The 13,893-nt window shown below is 42.0% G+C and overlaps 1 protein-coding gene across 1 annotated transcript in view; it reads left to right on the top strand.

Moving 5' to 3' along the window:
- Positions 1–708: 708 nt before the first annotated feature.
- The window catches only part of Olfml1 (olfactomedin like 1), a 24,009-nt gene continuing 10,824 nt past the window's right edge, over positions 709–13,893 (top strand). Inside the window, exons 1-2 of the mRNA XM_055597405.1 lie at positions 709–1,078; positions 4,576–4,864. Of these exons, the coding sequence (XP_055453380.1) occupies positions 950–1,078; positions 4,576–4,864 (418 nt within the window). The 5' untranslated portion in view covers positions 709–949. The remainder of the gene's footprint in view (positions 1,079–4,575; positions 4,865–13,893) is intronic.

Genomic DNA, 13,893 nt, shown 5'->3' on the forward strand with positions numbered 1-13,893 from the left:
AACTCTAGAACTTCCCCACAAAGGAATTACATTTCCAAGTACCATGTGTCAATCATTCATTCTCTTCCTAAGGAGTTTCTTCTGGGGCTGGAGAGATGGCTCAGCAGTTAAGAGCACTTGCTGCTCTTGCAGAGGACTGGGGTTCACCCACACTCACATGTATACACACACACATAAGTTAAAAAAAATAAATCTAAAAATAGAAAGACGTGCTTCAAAGCTCAATCCAGACAATTCTCAGCTGTCGGCCTGGGTAGCCAGGCCTGTGGCTACTGCACCTCTCTGAGCACAGAGCCATGCAGCCCTGTACACTGTTCTGAGATGGTATAGATCAGTGTTCACATTTCCTTGCTATGTAGCTTTAAGAGCTACAAGAATGCAAGAGAAGTCTGGAAAGAGAGGTGGGGTCTCCTAACAGAACTTTTTGGAAAAGGATCCTAGGAATTTCTGCCAGAAACGGAACTGAAATTCCAACACTGAGAACTCGGGGGTGGCCCGTGTTGAGCTAGGCCTATGATTGGGCTGCGCAGTCTACTAGGGAGGAGGAAACAAAAGTAAAAGAGCTGGGGGAGGGGAAGGGAGGAGAGGGAAGACCTCCCCACCCCTATCCCAGTCCATACACTCTAGACCTGGAAGCATTAGGCAGTCACTAGCCTGGAGAGTCTGTGCATGTCCAAGCTGAGGGCAGCAGATGCTGCGCCCGGTGAGAGCTCTACACCAAGTGAGCAAGCAAGGCCTCCAGGGACCGGCTTGCCAACAGCTGGACTTGATCACCAGCTTGAAACTGAGATCATGCACTGGGTAGAATAACAAGCGGACTTTTGTTCTCTCTGGCTGTGCTAAGCGCTGTTTTCCAAGGAATTGCCACAGCAGCAGACAGAAAAGCAGAGCTCACCACCTGAACCTTTGAGTCTCTTTAGAGAACCAGAGCTCCTGGGGAGTGGGCAGGATGATGGTGGCGCTTCGGGGAGCTTCTGCTTCAGTGGTTCTCATCCTCGCAGCCTTTCTGCCCCCACTGCAACATGCCCAGGACCCAGCCATGGTACACTACATCTACCAGCGCTTCCAAGTCTTGGAGGTAGGTGACGTGTGTTCCCTTCACCCGGAGTATGCCTCTCAGAAGTCACTCTGTTGTGCCCCCACTCTCCTGTCAGCTAGGATGCATGTCTTCCAGATACAGAATGAATTACTGCTAAGATTACATTTATAGACATGCATAGCCTCGAAACAAAGGGTACCACCTTTAGTCCAGACTGCTCCATCGCGAGACCTTGAGCATGGCATCACTTTATACTTCACCCTGGGTTTTTTTTCTCACGTATAAAATGGACATTGTGATAGAGTTTAATTTCAAATAACATTCTGAAGATTTAACAAAGAGATTTCAGCACTGAGAAATTGGGGAATATTTTATGTTGGGTCACTAATCCATACTCAGAACATAGTCTGACTCACTAAGTAATTTCCAACTTGTTGAACATTTAAAACCCAATAGTTTAATCTTCAAAGTATGAAATTAAAACTGTAGTCACATTTTCATCTTTCACTGTATTGGGATGCTAATTGATTCCAGCTTTTGTTTTTCCTTCTTATGATTAACTATTAAGTGACTATAAATATGTTAGTATACACAGAGGCTCATTGTAGATTTTTGCTTTTTAATCCTAACTGGACTTGAGTTTAGAAATGAGATTTTTCAGCAGTGTTAAGCAGAGCAAGAGTGTTTGAGCTTCTACCTCATTAGAATAGGCAAAGCCTTGGGTTACAGCTCAGTTGGTAGAGTGCTAACCTAGTATGCAAAGAGCCATGGGTTTAATGCCCAGCACTGCATAAGAGAGGTTGTTGGGATGTACCTGTAATATCATCACTAGGGAGAAGGAGGCAGATGGGCAAAGGGCTTCAGAGTTATCTTTGGCTACATAGAAAGTTTGAGGCCAGTTTAGACTACATAGGACCCTTTCTCAAAACACAAACAAATAAACAAAATTCAATACTTTTATAGGCCAGTCAGGTTTCCAAATGCAACAAATGCAACCTTTCACCTTGGAATGCATGGCTCTTGTGAAACTTAAATTGGCATATTATGCATCTTCCTTCAAGGACCCTCTTATCTCAAACATTTATTTTCTGTGTTTTCCTGAAAAATCTGAAAGTCCAAATGATGGGGTCTTCTAGTTATAGTATCAGTAAAATAAGACCACCGAGCAATCCACGTGCATTTTCTCACATTGTCCATCCAGCAGTTTGGAAGCTGAGGATAAAGCATTCCCAGACCCCTGGCCTCTTACTGCTCTCCTTGGGCTCTTTCTGGACACATTGCCAACCTCACCTGCTTAAAATGCCAAAATGTGCTCAGACTTCAGCAGCAGCTCAACTCCGATGCACTGTCCTTTGGTACTGTGAGCGTTTGTCTGTAGACTAGGGAATCACATACAAAGTAAGGCTTTCACAGCCCTGACTATGGATTTGGATGATCCGGATATGCTCTGTAGATGTGTTCAACAGAAGATAAAGATATGTTCTTCCCTGGACTCTAGGTTCTTACCTGCTGGCAAAGCCAAGTCCCAGGTGGCAGGCACTGGTGGCCAATACAGAGGCTTAGCAACCCAGGAATACAGGGCCTGTCCTGAGAGGGGTATGTGGAATAGAGACCTTGGAGTTATTAATACTATTCTCTCTCTCTCTCTCTCCTCTCTCTCTCTCTCTTTCTCTCTCTCTCTCCCCTCCTCCCTGCCACTTTTCCTGTCTCTATTTTCTTCTCTTCCAAGTGGAAGTGCCCTACACTATTATGAGTAAAAAGTTATGTATTTGGGAAGAAGGTTTTGGTTATCGTTGCTAAGTGAACTTTAACTATCAACTCTGTGATCCAGTAATCCCATTTCCACTCATTTATTCTTCCACTCACCAAATATTCATGAGTATTACTGTATCCTTAGCTCTATGCCAGATGTAAGAGAATAGAAATTATTTCTGGAAATCTAGCCTAAGAAAATAACTTAAGGACATAAAAATGTAAATACACAGTTATTTTTCCTTAACATTGAATGAAAATTTTGAAAACTAAATGTGCATTTAAAGGTGTTTAATGAAAAAAAAAAGATGTTTAATGAAACAAACAATGGGATTTCAATTTAATTAAAAGCTGCATCTTATTAAAATTATGTTACATATGGATACATAATATGTACATATATACAATCGTGTTGTTCAGCCTTTATGTATGGAGGTCATACACAACACTGTAAATGAACTTGTAAGATTTTTTTTTAACTTGTAAGATTTTATTCTAAGTTAAATAAGCTAGCCACAAGAAAACAAACACTGAATGAATGATTTCACTATACATTTAATCTGAAAACAATGAACTGATAGTATAAGGAATGAGGGGCTAGTGGTCAAAGAATACAGCATTTTAATTAGAATAAGTTCTGGATGTAGGGAGATGGCTCAGACAGTAAAGTGCACTGCCCAGTATGAGGGCCTGTGTTCAGATTCCCAGCCCTTACAAAAGCAAGGTGTGCTGATGTCCATCTGTAGGCCTAGTGCTGCAGAGGCCAATGCAAGCAAGTCTCTGGGGCTTTCTGGCCAGTCTAGGCAGTCAGTGAGCTTCAGATTCAATGAGAGACACTGCCTCAAAACATAAGAGGTTGAAAAAATTGTGGAAGACACCTGATACCGCTTTGTGGCCTCCATGTGTGCACATACACACATGGAAGAAAGAATAAGTTCAAGAGCTCTATTGAACCTATAACTACTATAGATAATATCAGTATACTGCATACCTAGAAATTAAGAGAATAGATTTTTGTCACCTCAGAAGTAAATATGCAAAATAAACACATATGTTAATTTGCTTTCTTTAACCATTCCACATCAAAATATCACATATATAACAATTAAAATAGGAGTTTCATTTGTTAATTTAAAAATATAGTCAACACATGAACTGATTGGCCTGCTCTTTGATCACCTCCCCCTGAGGGGGGAGCAGCCTTACCAGGCCACAGAGGAAGACAATGCAGCCACTCCTGATGAGACCTAACAGACTAGGATCAGAAGCAAGGAAAAGGAACCCTCCCTTACCAGTGGACTTGGGGAGGGGAGTGTGTGGAGAAGGGGGAGGAAGGGAGGGATTGAGAGTGGAGGAGGAAAGGAACTAGAGGGGGCATACAAAGTAAATAAAGTATAATTTAAAATAAAAAAATATATAGTCAACACAAAAAATTGTAGTGTGTGCTACAATAATATAATAATATATAATATAGTAATATATTTATAATATAAAATAATGATATTTAAATGTTTATAATATAACAGGTTAAAATAAACAAATATTTGGGAAAATGACATGTAAATATATATATATATATATTACAAAATACATTGGAAAACTTAAAAACTAGTATACCAAAATGTCAGGAATACTTACCAATTTAGGATTATGGGCTATTTTCCCCCTTCTGATTATTTATAGTTATCTAAGAATCCTTTTCTATGAACGATAGATATTTATAGTACTTGAATAATTGAAATAATTTAATTTGGTAACTTTGGTAATTTATTGTCTGTTTGAAGCAAAGACTGGAAAAATGTACAGAAACAACAAGAGCATACATTCAAGACTTCCGGGAATTCTCAAAAAACATTTCTTTCATGCTGGGGAGGTGTCTGACCCACACAAGCGAGTATAAGAGTGCCGTGGATAACCTTGCCCTGAGAGTGGAGCGTGCCCAGCAGGAGATAGACTACCTGGAATACCTCCGAGAGGCCGACATCTGCGTTGAGTCAGACGAGAAGGCCCTGGCTGAAAAGATACTTCAAGAAGCTGAAGAAGAAAAGAAGATCCGAACTCTGTTAAACACAAGTAAGGGGATTCCTCTACCACATCTTCTAGGGCCTGTCACACTTAGAGGGAGGTGGACTCCCTGCAGTTAGAAAGTGTGATAAAAAAAAATTTTTTTTTGAAAGCCAGGTGTGGTGGTGCACACCTTTAATCCCAGCACTCAGGGAGGCAGAGACAGGCAGATCGCTGTGAGTTGGAGGCCAGCCAGCTCTACAAAGTGAGTCCAGTACAGCCAAGGCTATTTAACCCCCCGCCCCAAAAAAAAGGATGTGATCAAGTGATGAGTGAGAACTGTGTGTATGTGTGTATGAGGTGCAAGCAACTTGACAGGGGCCCAGTGTCCCAACAGAATTTCACTTCAAGAAAGTGGCATTTCTTTCTCAGGGAGTTTCTAAAGATCTCATGAAGGGCTAGGTCTACAGTCTGAGAGGCAGCTTGCAGGTTCTCTCCTGATAGACTTTAATAGAGCCCTGTGGTCCCAGCTCTTTCTAGGGAGAATGGCAGGCTGGTGTGGGCTACACCAAGGCCTCTGGGAACAGAGAGCTGCTGCCAATGTAACAAGCAACAGTCTGAAACTAAAAACTGTGACAACCGAACCTCAGGACTGGGCACTGCCGCACATTGCAATTGTGTGCTGTCTGGGATTGGTGGCGTTCAGGAATTTGTCCCATCTTGTGACCCATTAGTGTCAGTTCTAGGCTGTCAAAGTAACTACTACTAGCTCCGATCTTCCTGTGCATGAGTCTATTCATTGAAACAGTAAGAAAAACAAGGTTACTGCCGATATTTTGTATTCTAAAAAATCATCACTGAAAATAGGAAGTTGTGTGACTTCAAATTCGTGTAGTTGTATGACTTCAAATTCGGGAAACTCTAGCAGGGAAATAACATAAACTGGGGGTCAACTTTGCTTTTCGAGCATCTTAATATAATCCTTTTAAGAACCTCTGGGTCATTATATGCATGAAAACCTGGGCTGCATCCCTAGCATGAGGTGGAGGCAGGAGGATCAGCAGTTTAAGGATAGCCTCAGGCACATGGTAACTTTAATGTTAACTGGATCTACATGAGACCTTGTCTCAATGGAAAAAAAGAAAAAGTAAATGGGGAAGATCTCTCTAAGTGAACTGAACATTAAGGACACTTCAAGTGATAGCATGAGCTATAAACATGTCCATATCAATCTGGCTCAGAGGAAACTGTGCAGGGCTAGGGAATACAGGGAAAGGAAGCTAAGGAGTTCTAATCATGCCTGTGCTGAGGCCAACAGTCACCCCATCCATTCATTTCTTCACTTTATTTACTGACAAACACTGATTGTAAGAGAGATACTATCCCAGGCACTAACTACAGATGATGAAATATCGTGTGTTACACCAAGGAGGTTGAACATGACTAGAGAAACCGCTGACTTATTCTTAACAGGGAAATGATATAAAGCAAGAGACTACGGCCAGAGAAGAGAGGCCAGTGCAGAATTCTGAAATAATTTAAGCAAATGACAACTCAGCGTGAAATGTCACAGAACAGAAAAGAGCTGGTAGATTGAAAGCTATTCAGAATTGAAATCCACATGGTTTGATAACTGAAAGTAAAAGATAAATGAGAAGGTTTAGGGCTTAGGTCATTAATTGACTGGCGTGACATCTGTTATGATAGAAAACCCAAGAATAGTTTGGAAACACATGTGACCTGAAAATTTTTCCCAAGCACTTACCTCTTCATTTGTTTTCTGTCGCTATAACTGAACCACATGACATAATTTATAAAGAATGGACATTTACTTAGTTTACTTAGCCATTTTCTAGAGGCTGGGATATTTAAGAACATGATGTGGGTACTAATATTTTCGGAGCTAGACTGTACCTGAACTTTCACACAGGGTCACAGGCAGGCCACCTGGGTCTGTAGAGCTGGGTCCCTGAACTTTTTCTGTTCCCGGGGTACTCTGAGCTCTGCAGACTTTGAGGTCCCCCCATCCCTCTAGCTAGAGTGCAACCGAGTTCCTGACACTGCAGCTCTTGCTTTCCCAACTCACATCCTCAGTCTCACTCCACAGACAGTGGACGCCTGTGTTTTCGGAGTTGCTACTCATGTGCCTTGTCACCTCTGCAGCTCTGGGTCAGCAATAGCTATTTGAAGCCCAGCCAGCCCTCATTGCCTCCCGCTGTTAGATGGACATGTCTGCATCCTGGGCCAGTTTCCTCATTGCTTCTCTGGCTTCTAGATCCCCATGACTGTCACACAGGCCTTTACACAACTCAGCATAGATCACAGTACTCCACCCTATAGTACTTTCTTGTTACTGTTCACCATTTGTTAGCAACAGAAAACATATCCAATTTTATAGAGAAAAGGCCTTTTGCAAAGTGACTTGAACCAATATTAACTGCTGTTCCTCCTAAAGTATCTATATACAGTTATAACTTAAATAAATATATATGTTTACATGTGCATATACAGATACACATGTGAGCATTTAACGTGCTCAACCGTACGTATTTTATTTATGTTCAACTTCTTCTTCTACCAGACCATTACAAGGATCCTGATATATTCGTGGAGTATTCATGGAGTGTAGAACAAGGACCTAGCTTGGAGGGAGAAGGCCAAAGAAATTGTTCCTAGAGGACATGAAGAACTTAGATTAAGGACAGGGGACCCTGCAAACAGTCACAGCCTTGTGATGAGTGGTCCTCTGGCCTGACCTGTTCTAGCCTGTTTCTCCATTGCTGTGATAAAGCGAGTTGGGAAGGAAAGGGTTTATTTGACTCACACATTGTGTTCACAGTCAACTAGTAAGAAAAGTCAGGGCAGGAGCTCAAGCAGGAGCAGAGACAGAAACCACGGAGGCACACCGCTTACTGATTTGCTCCTCATGGCTTCATCAACCTACTTTCTTATATAGCCCAAGACCACCTGCCCAGGGCTTGTGCCACCCACAGTGGGCTTGACCATCCCTCACCAGCCATCAGTCAAGAAAATGCCCCATAGAGTTGTCAATAGTCTAATCGAAAGGACATGACTCCTCAACAGAGGTCCCTCTTTGCTGGTAACTCTAGCTTGTGTTCAGTTGACAGAAACTAAGCAGCACATGACCCATTATTTTCAGACAAGGCCAGACTTAGAGTGATAGTTACACGCTAGCTTATTCCCCTGCCTTGTGCGCATTTTATGGTGTGCCTGTTATTTTATTGTTGTTGTTTTTGGTGGTGGTAACAACAGTGGTGGTGGTGACAGTGGTGATGGTGGTGACAGTGATGGTGACAGTGATGGTGGTGACAGTGATGATAGTGACAGTGATGGTGACAGTGATGGTGGTGGTGGTGACGGTGGTGGTGGTGGTGAGTTTTGCTGGACTGTGGTAGTAACTGTGCCATGTCGGCTTTCTAATTCTGTACAACAGGAGCGTCCTCCAGCTCTGGCTCCACAGGCAGACCTTTGAGAGGCCACTGTTTCTTCAAGAGGTACCTAATGCCTCTTCTAAGAACTTGTATCTGATCATACCAGGCCTATCAGAGTCATCCTCTTGATTAACTGAGTCCACTGATTTGGAGCCTTATTAATTGCAGAACCCCTGAGCTCTGTCTTACAAGATCATATGATCACAGCATGCACCCTCTCATAAGCCCAGCTCCTGCCCGTGTGCTGGGGAGAAAGTTGTATGGAGTATGCACAGGACAAGGGAACCTGGGAGCTACATTAGTTACTTGCCTCATAGCAGCAACAAAATACCTGAGAACAGCAGCTTTGGGAAGAAAGGGTTTATTCTGGCTTTATAGTTGGAGGTAGGGTTTATCATCCATCATGGCTGGGACAGGGGCAGTGAGTAGCTGGTTATAGTGTATTCACAGTCAGCAAGTACAGAGCAGCAAATCAATCAATCTCTCTTTCCTCTCCTCCTTTCCTCCCTCTCCAAGGGCTGGATTGAACTCTACCACTGAGCTATATCCTCCAGTGGTTGCTTTCTCCTTCTTATACAGTCCAGGACTCTCAGCCCACAAAACGGTGCTGCCCACTTGAGAGTAGGTCCTTCTATGAACTCAATCTAGAATGTCCTCACTGACATACCCAGAAAATTGTCTCCATTTTGATCCATTTTGACATAAATTGTTATTTTACTATTTATTTTCTGTATGTAAATGTTTTCCCTGCATGTATGAATGTGCACCACAGGTATGCCTGATGCTAAAGAAGTCAGACGACAGCCAGATGCCCTGGAACTGGAGTTTACAGAAGGCTGTGAGCTGCCATGCAGGTGCTGAGAAAAGAACTCAGATCCTCTGCCAGATCAGCCAGTGCCTTTAACCTCTGAGCTATCTCTCCAGCCTTCCGTTTTGATTTTAAATCCCATCAGGCTGACTGTCAAATTAACTATCCCAGGGACCATTTTGGAATTCTACCTACCCATTTGCTACTAATTATCTGAACTTGTCTTTCTAGAAGATCCTGCTATTCCTATATTCTTGGCCAGTTGCACAGCTTTTACTCAAATCCTAAATGATGAAGTCAGCACCTGTGTGCAGGCAAACTGGGTCAGCAAGGGCTCAGGGCTCAGGCCACAGGGTTTCATTCAGACATTCTGTCACAGAACATTTCTTTGGGAAACCTTTAAGGAATAGATGATAACAACTACTTTGGTAAATTCAATCTTGTATCTCAAGATACAAGTGAATTCTAATGCATGTTAGTTAAAATGATCCTCTCCTTTCAGATATCTCTCAGATGACTACTAAAGGCCAAGTCCTGAAAAACAGCTAAGGTTACTTTTTTTTACCAAATCATTCCCTATCCTGCTGTTTTAAAGCCTTCACTTTTATTTTGAGTTGTTTTTCCAAATGAGTTGTTTTTTTCATATGGGTCTCCAATCCCGGGAATGTTTTGAGATTAAGTGAAATTCATAAAATCTTAACTGTCTCTCCCCCTCTCCATCCTTACCTCTTTCCCACGCATACACGATTTAGAATAGAAATGAGTGACTTGAACTTTAAAGTCATTCCCAATGTGCTAAGACCATTGTTAAAATAAAACTTTGCCTTTTGTGCTTGCCAGTTTATCACACAGCACCACAACCTCCAGCACCTAGAATTTATCCAGCTGAAGGCTTTTTGAAAGTCCACAGGCTGCATTCTTGAGTGGATAAAAGTATTGACCTCCTTTCAACTTGTAAGAAGCTTTTGAAGAAGAATTCTCAGGGCAGTCAAAACAAGCCATTATCACAGATTTTATTTTTTTTTCTGTAGCCCAGCTCTTTTTATTGCAAGGAAGCATGGGTGTAGCCTCACCCTGCTGTGTTAAATAGCTCATATCTTTTGTTAGATCATATTTCCAAGAAGCCTGCTGAATATCTGAATGCCTCTGAAATACATTCCAAGTAGATAATTGCGTGCTGTATTCAAACCCACTACAAACAAAACAAACAACTAAACAAATACCCCACTCACTGAACACGGAAGAAACCATGTCTGTGAGGCAACTCTCAAGGTCCATTGGTTCTTGACGTGTAGAGCAAAACATTGAGAGGACCATAACTAATTTGTAACATATGTGTTAACTCTACGGGAGGAGACTGGAGGTCTGTCTGAGGGCAGAAATGTAGGCAATCATAAGGGTGATTATGTGTGTGTGTGCATGTGTGCACACATCCACTGTTGTTGCATTCACACAGCAACACAGGACATATATTCCCAAAAGTCCAGAAAGGTCTATGTACATAGTACTTCGTCTGTTCTGGGTTTTGTGAGGCTGTTTCTAGGTACTATGAGTATCAGCAAACAGTCTCAAATCATGTCACCTCGTAGCTTTTTGTCCCAGTTGGTATTCATTCATTCTCTCTCACCTATTTGTTTATAGCTTCAACAAAATGTCTAACTAAATTCCAGATACATTTTGGACTTGTGCTAGGCATTAGAGAAAGAACACTGGCTATGATCTTTGTTCTCAGAACCACTTATGATAAAGCAGAGAAACAATCTATACACAGAAGTTAACAATCCAGAGTGAGGATTTCTCTGACGGAGGGACATATAAGGTGTCACAGAAACATGTTAGGTCATAGGGTCAAGGTTGCCATGGAGAGGGGTGGAACTGCAAAAGTAGAAAGTAACCCTCAGAATCAGTTTTAATCACAGAAAAGAGCTCATTAGATGGAGACTGGGGTTAAGGCAATCCTAAGCAAATAAAGGCGCATGGCAGCAACACAGTGGTAGAATGGGGATTCATGTGTTCATGGAGCAAATTATTCTGTAGATCTCAAGCCAAGAAGGATGCTATGGAAAGAAGGGGATAAGAAACAGAGGAGATCTGGGCTCCCATGCTAAAAGCTCCCATTTGTCAGCTGAACAAACGAGAGTAATGTAAGAGGTAGCTGATATTTATTGACATTACATTATAGGTAGTCTCCAAGTGACATAGGTATCTTAATGACAATTATCATCTAATTGACAACAAGGTATCGTAAGTAAGGTATGGTCCCTCACCCCATTCTATATATCAAAAAAAACCAAAAACAAAAACAAGACTATGAGAGGACAGTTTGCCCAAGCTCATACAACTAAAGAAACAACAAGGGCAACATCCAAACCAATCCTGGGCATGTACATATGCCAGACCCTCACATCATTCCAAAGCAGGGCTGAGCACTGATCAGTATAGGAGTTACATGGCTTAAACAGAGGATTGAAAAAGGTCACTCTAGACACAGGGTACATGACAGCCTGGCAACAGCAAAGGTATGAGAGCAGATAGAAGGTAATGAATAGAGCCAGCAAAACAATGTCAAGGGTGGTCAAGGAGGCATATGAGCTTGGAGCCTTCTGCCCTGAGAGTTAGATGTCTATGCTAGAAATTTCTGATCTCAATGTGGATCATAGTCTGAAGACAATGATTCCATCTTACAAAAGATTGACTTATTTAGACTCTAAGAAAAGTCAAATTCATTCTCCTGCCTTTTCTTAATTTACTATTTTATTTTTGAGATAGGGTCTTATGTAGCCGACGATGGTCTTAAGCTAGCTGTGTGTCTGAGAATGGCCTTGAACTTCTGATCCCCCTACCTCTATTTGCCTCTAGTGTCTGGTTTCATGCAGTGCAGGAATTAGTGCATGCTAGGCAAGCACTCTATTGACTCAGCTACTGCTCCAGGTCCTCTTCATTGGCTGTTAAACAACAAAACATCTCTGCTTTGCACCTAACTCACTTCTGTGGTTCTCGATTGGCCTGTCCTCATTTCAGTAACATGTTTCTTCTTCTCATGTTTCTCAAATGCCTTCATTCTACTTGCACTGCTGGTCTCCCAGACCCTCATCCCTGACACTGACACCCCCGGCCCCATCTATTCCTATCCCAGGACTCTGACTTATACTGCCACCAGAGTCATCTTACTAGAGTTACAAGTTCACTTTATCCCCTTGATGGCAACTGCAAACCCCAAGACAAACAAAAGGGCTTTTTACAGCCCTCTCCTACCATAGCTTTCTTTAAATACTTAATTTTTCTCTACAAAAGGAATGCCTGATGATTAAATAAAACTAGAAATACTGTATAAATTATATTTATTGTGGTTTCTTTCATCATAAAGGTGAGAAGCCAATAGTCAAATAGCCATTTTTTAGTGTTTATCAGCTTTGTTTTCACTCATCCCTAGTGTTCTGTGCTGTTTATTTAACCTGATTTGTTAAAAAAAAATAACACATACACCCATGCATGCCTGCATTATGGGTTTTGTGTTTCCAGAATCTATCATGGTGTCTAGAATGAGTTGATCAGTATGCTCTACCTGAAGTATTTTATTAGAAACCGAAGGCAACTGTTTGTTTGGGATCACACTAAACCGTTTTTTTCCTGTTGTCCAGTGTTCATTCTATAGATACTATTGTTCTACAGATACTATTGGAACTTTTTTTCCCCAGACAAAAATCACTGTGGCTCAGAGAATCTTCCCCCCACATTTCTGTTCTACCCAGGGGTCCATACCACCCTAGGCATGCAGGTTCCATCTCTGCTCTGTGCCTGAAAACCCTCACTCCACATCAGCTATCTTTTGCAACATTAATGTCACTCAAGACATCACACCAAAATTTAGTGAGTTAAAGCAGCATCCAGTTCTTATTTCTCAGGAGTCTACAGGGTGGAAGGACAGTTCTACTGATCTGGGCCAGGGCTGCTTGTTTGCACATCTCCCATCCTTGGCACATTGCCTAGGAATGACTTATTGGGGAGGCCCACTTAGGAGATGACTTGGTTGTCTCCACATGCCACCTGGCTCTCCTACAGGCTGATCTGGCCTTATTCTTATGGTAAATGCAGATGTCTCAGAGAGAAGACAGACATCCCCCAAGGACTTAGCTTGATTGTTTTTACCACATTCTTTTGACCAAAGCAAATTCCAATTCTGGCTCCAAGGTCCATCCTTCCACTATAAACTCTAGTTGCATCCACACTGGGTTTTGGGTCTTGATGTCATGGAAGTAGAAAGTAAGCAAGATCAGCTTTTAGTTATGCAAACTTGTATGTGAGAACAGAGAATAAGTACCTGTTGAGTGATAGGTTTGAGGAAATGAAACAGAACCAGCAAGAATGCTACTATAGAGATCAGGTACAGGTGAGTGTGTGTATGTACAGGTGAAGGCAGAGGTATGGGTGACACAGTGAGACAAGATGGAGAGGAGAGAAGGTGTCACTTACTTTATAATTCCTATAAAGTAAGTCAGATGACTTTGTTCCCTAACCAAAAAGATAAAATACTGTCAGTGTCACAGCTAGGAATGGAGAACATGTCTACTCTTTTTAGTTTGCTAAGAAACTTATTTAAAAACAATCAAACAACAAAAAAAAGTGGGCTGGAGAAATGGCTCAGTGGTCAAGAGCACTTGTTGCTCTTGGAAAAGACACAGGTTTGGTTCCCAGCACCCACATGATGGCTCACATTTATCTGTAACTCCAGTTCCAGGGGATCATATGTCTTCTTTTGACCTCCACAGACACCAAGCATGCATGTGGCATACACACACACACACACACACACACACACACACACACACACACACACA

Source organism: Psammomys obesus, unplaced genomic scaffold (assembly GCF_907164565.1).
Source record: "Psammomys obesus unplaced genomic scaffold, mPsaObe1.curated_primary_1811, whole genome shotgun sequence".
NCBI lineage: Eukaryota > Metazoa > Chordata > Mammalia > Rodentia > Muridae > Psammomys > Psammomys obesus.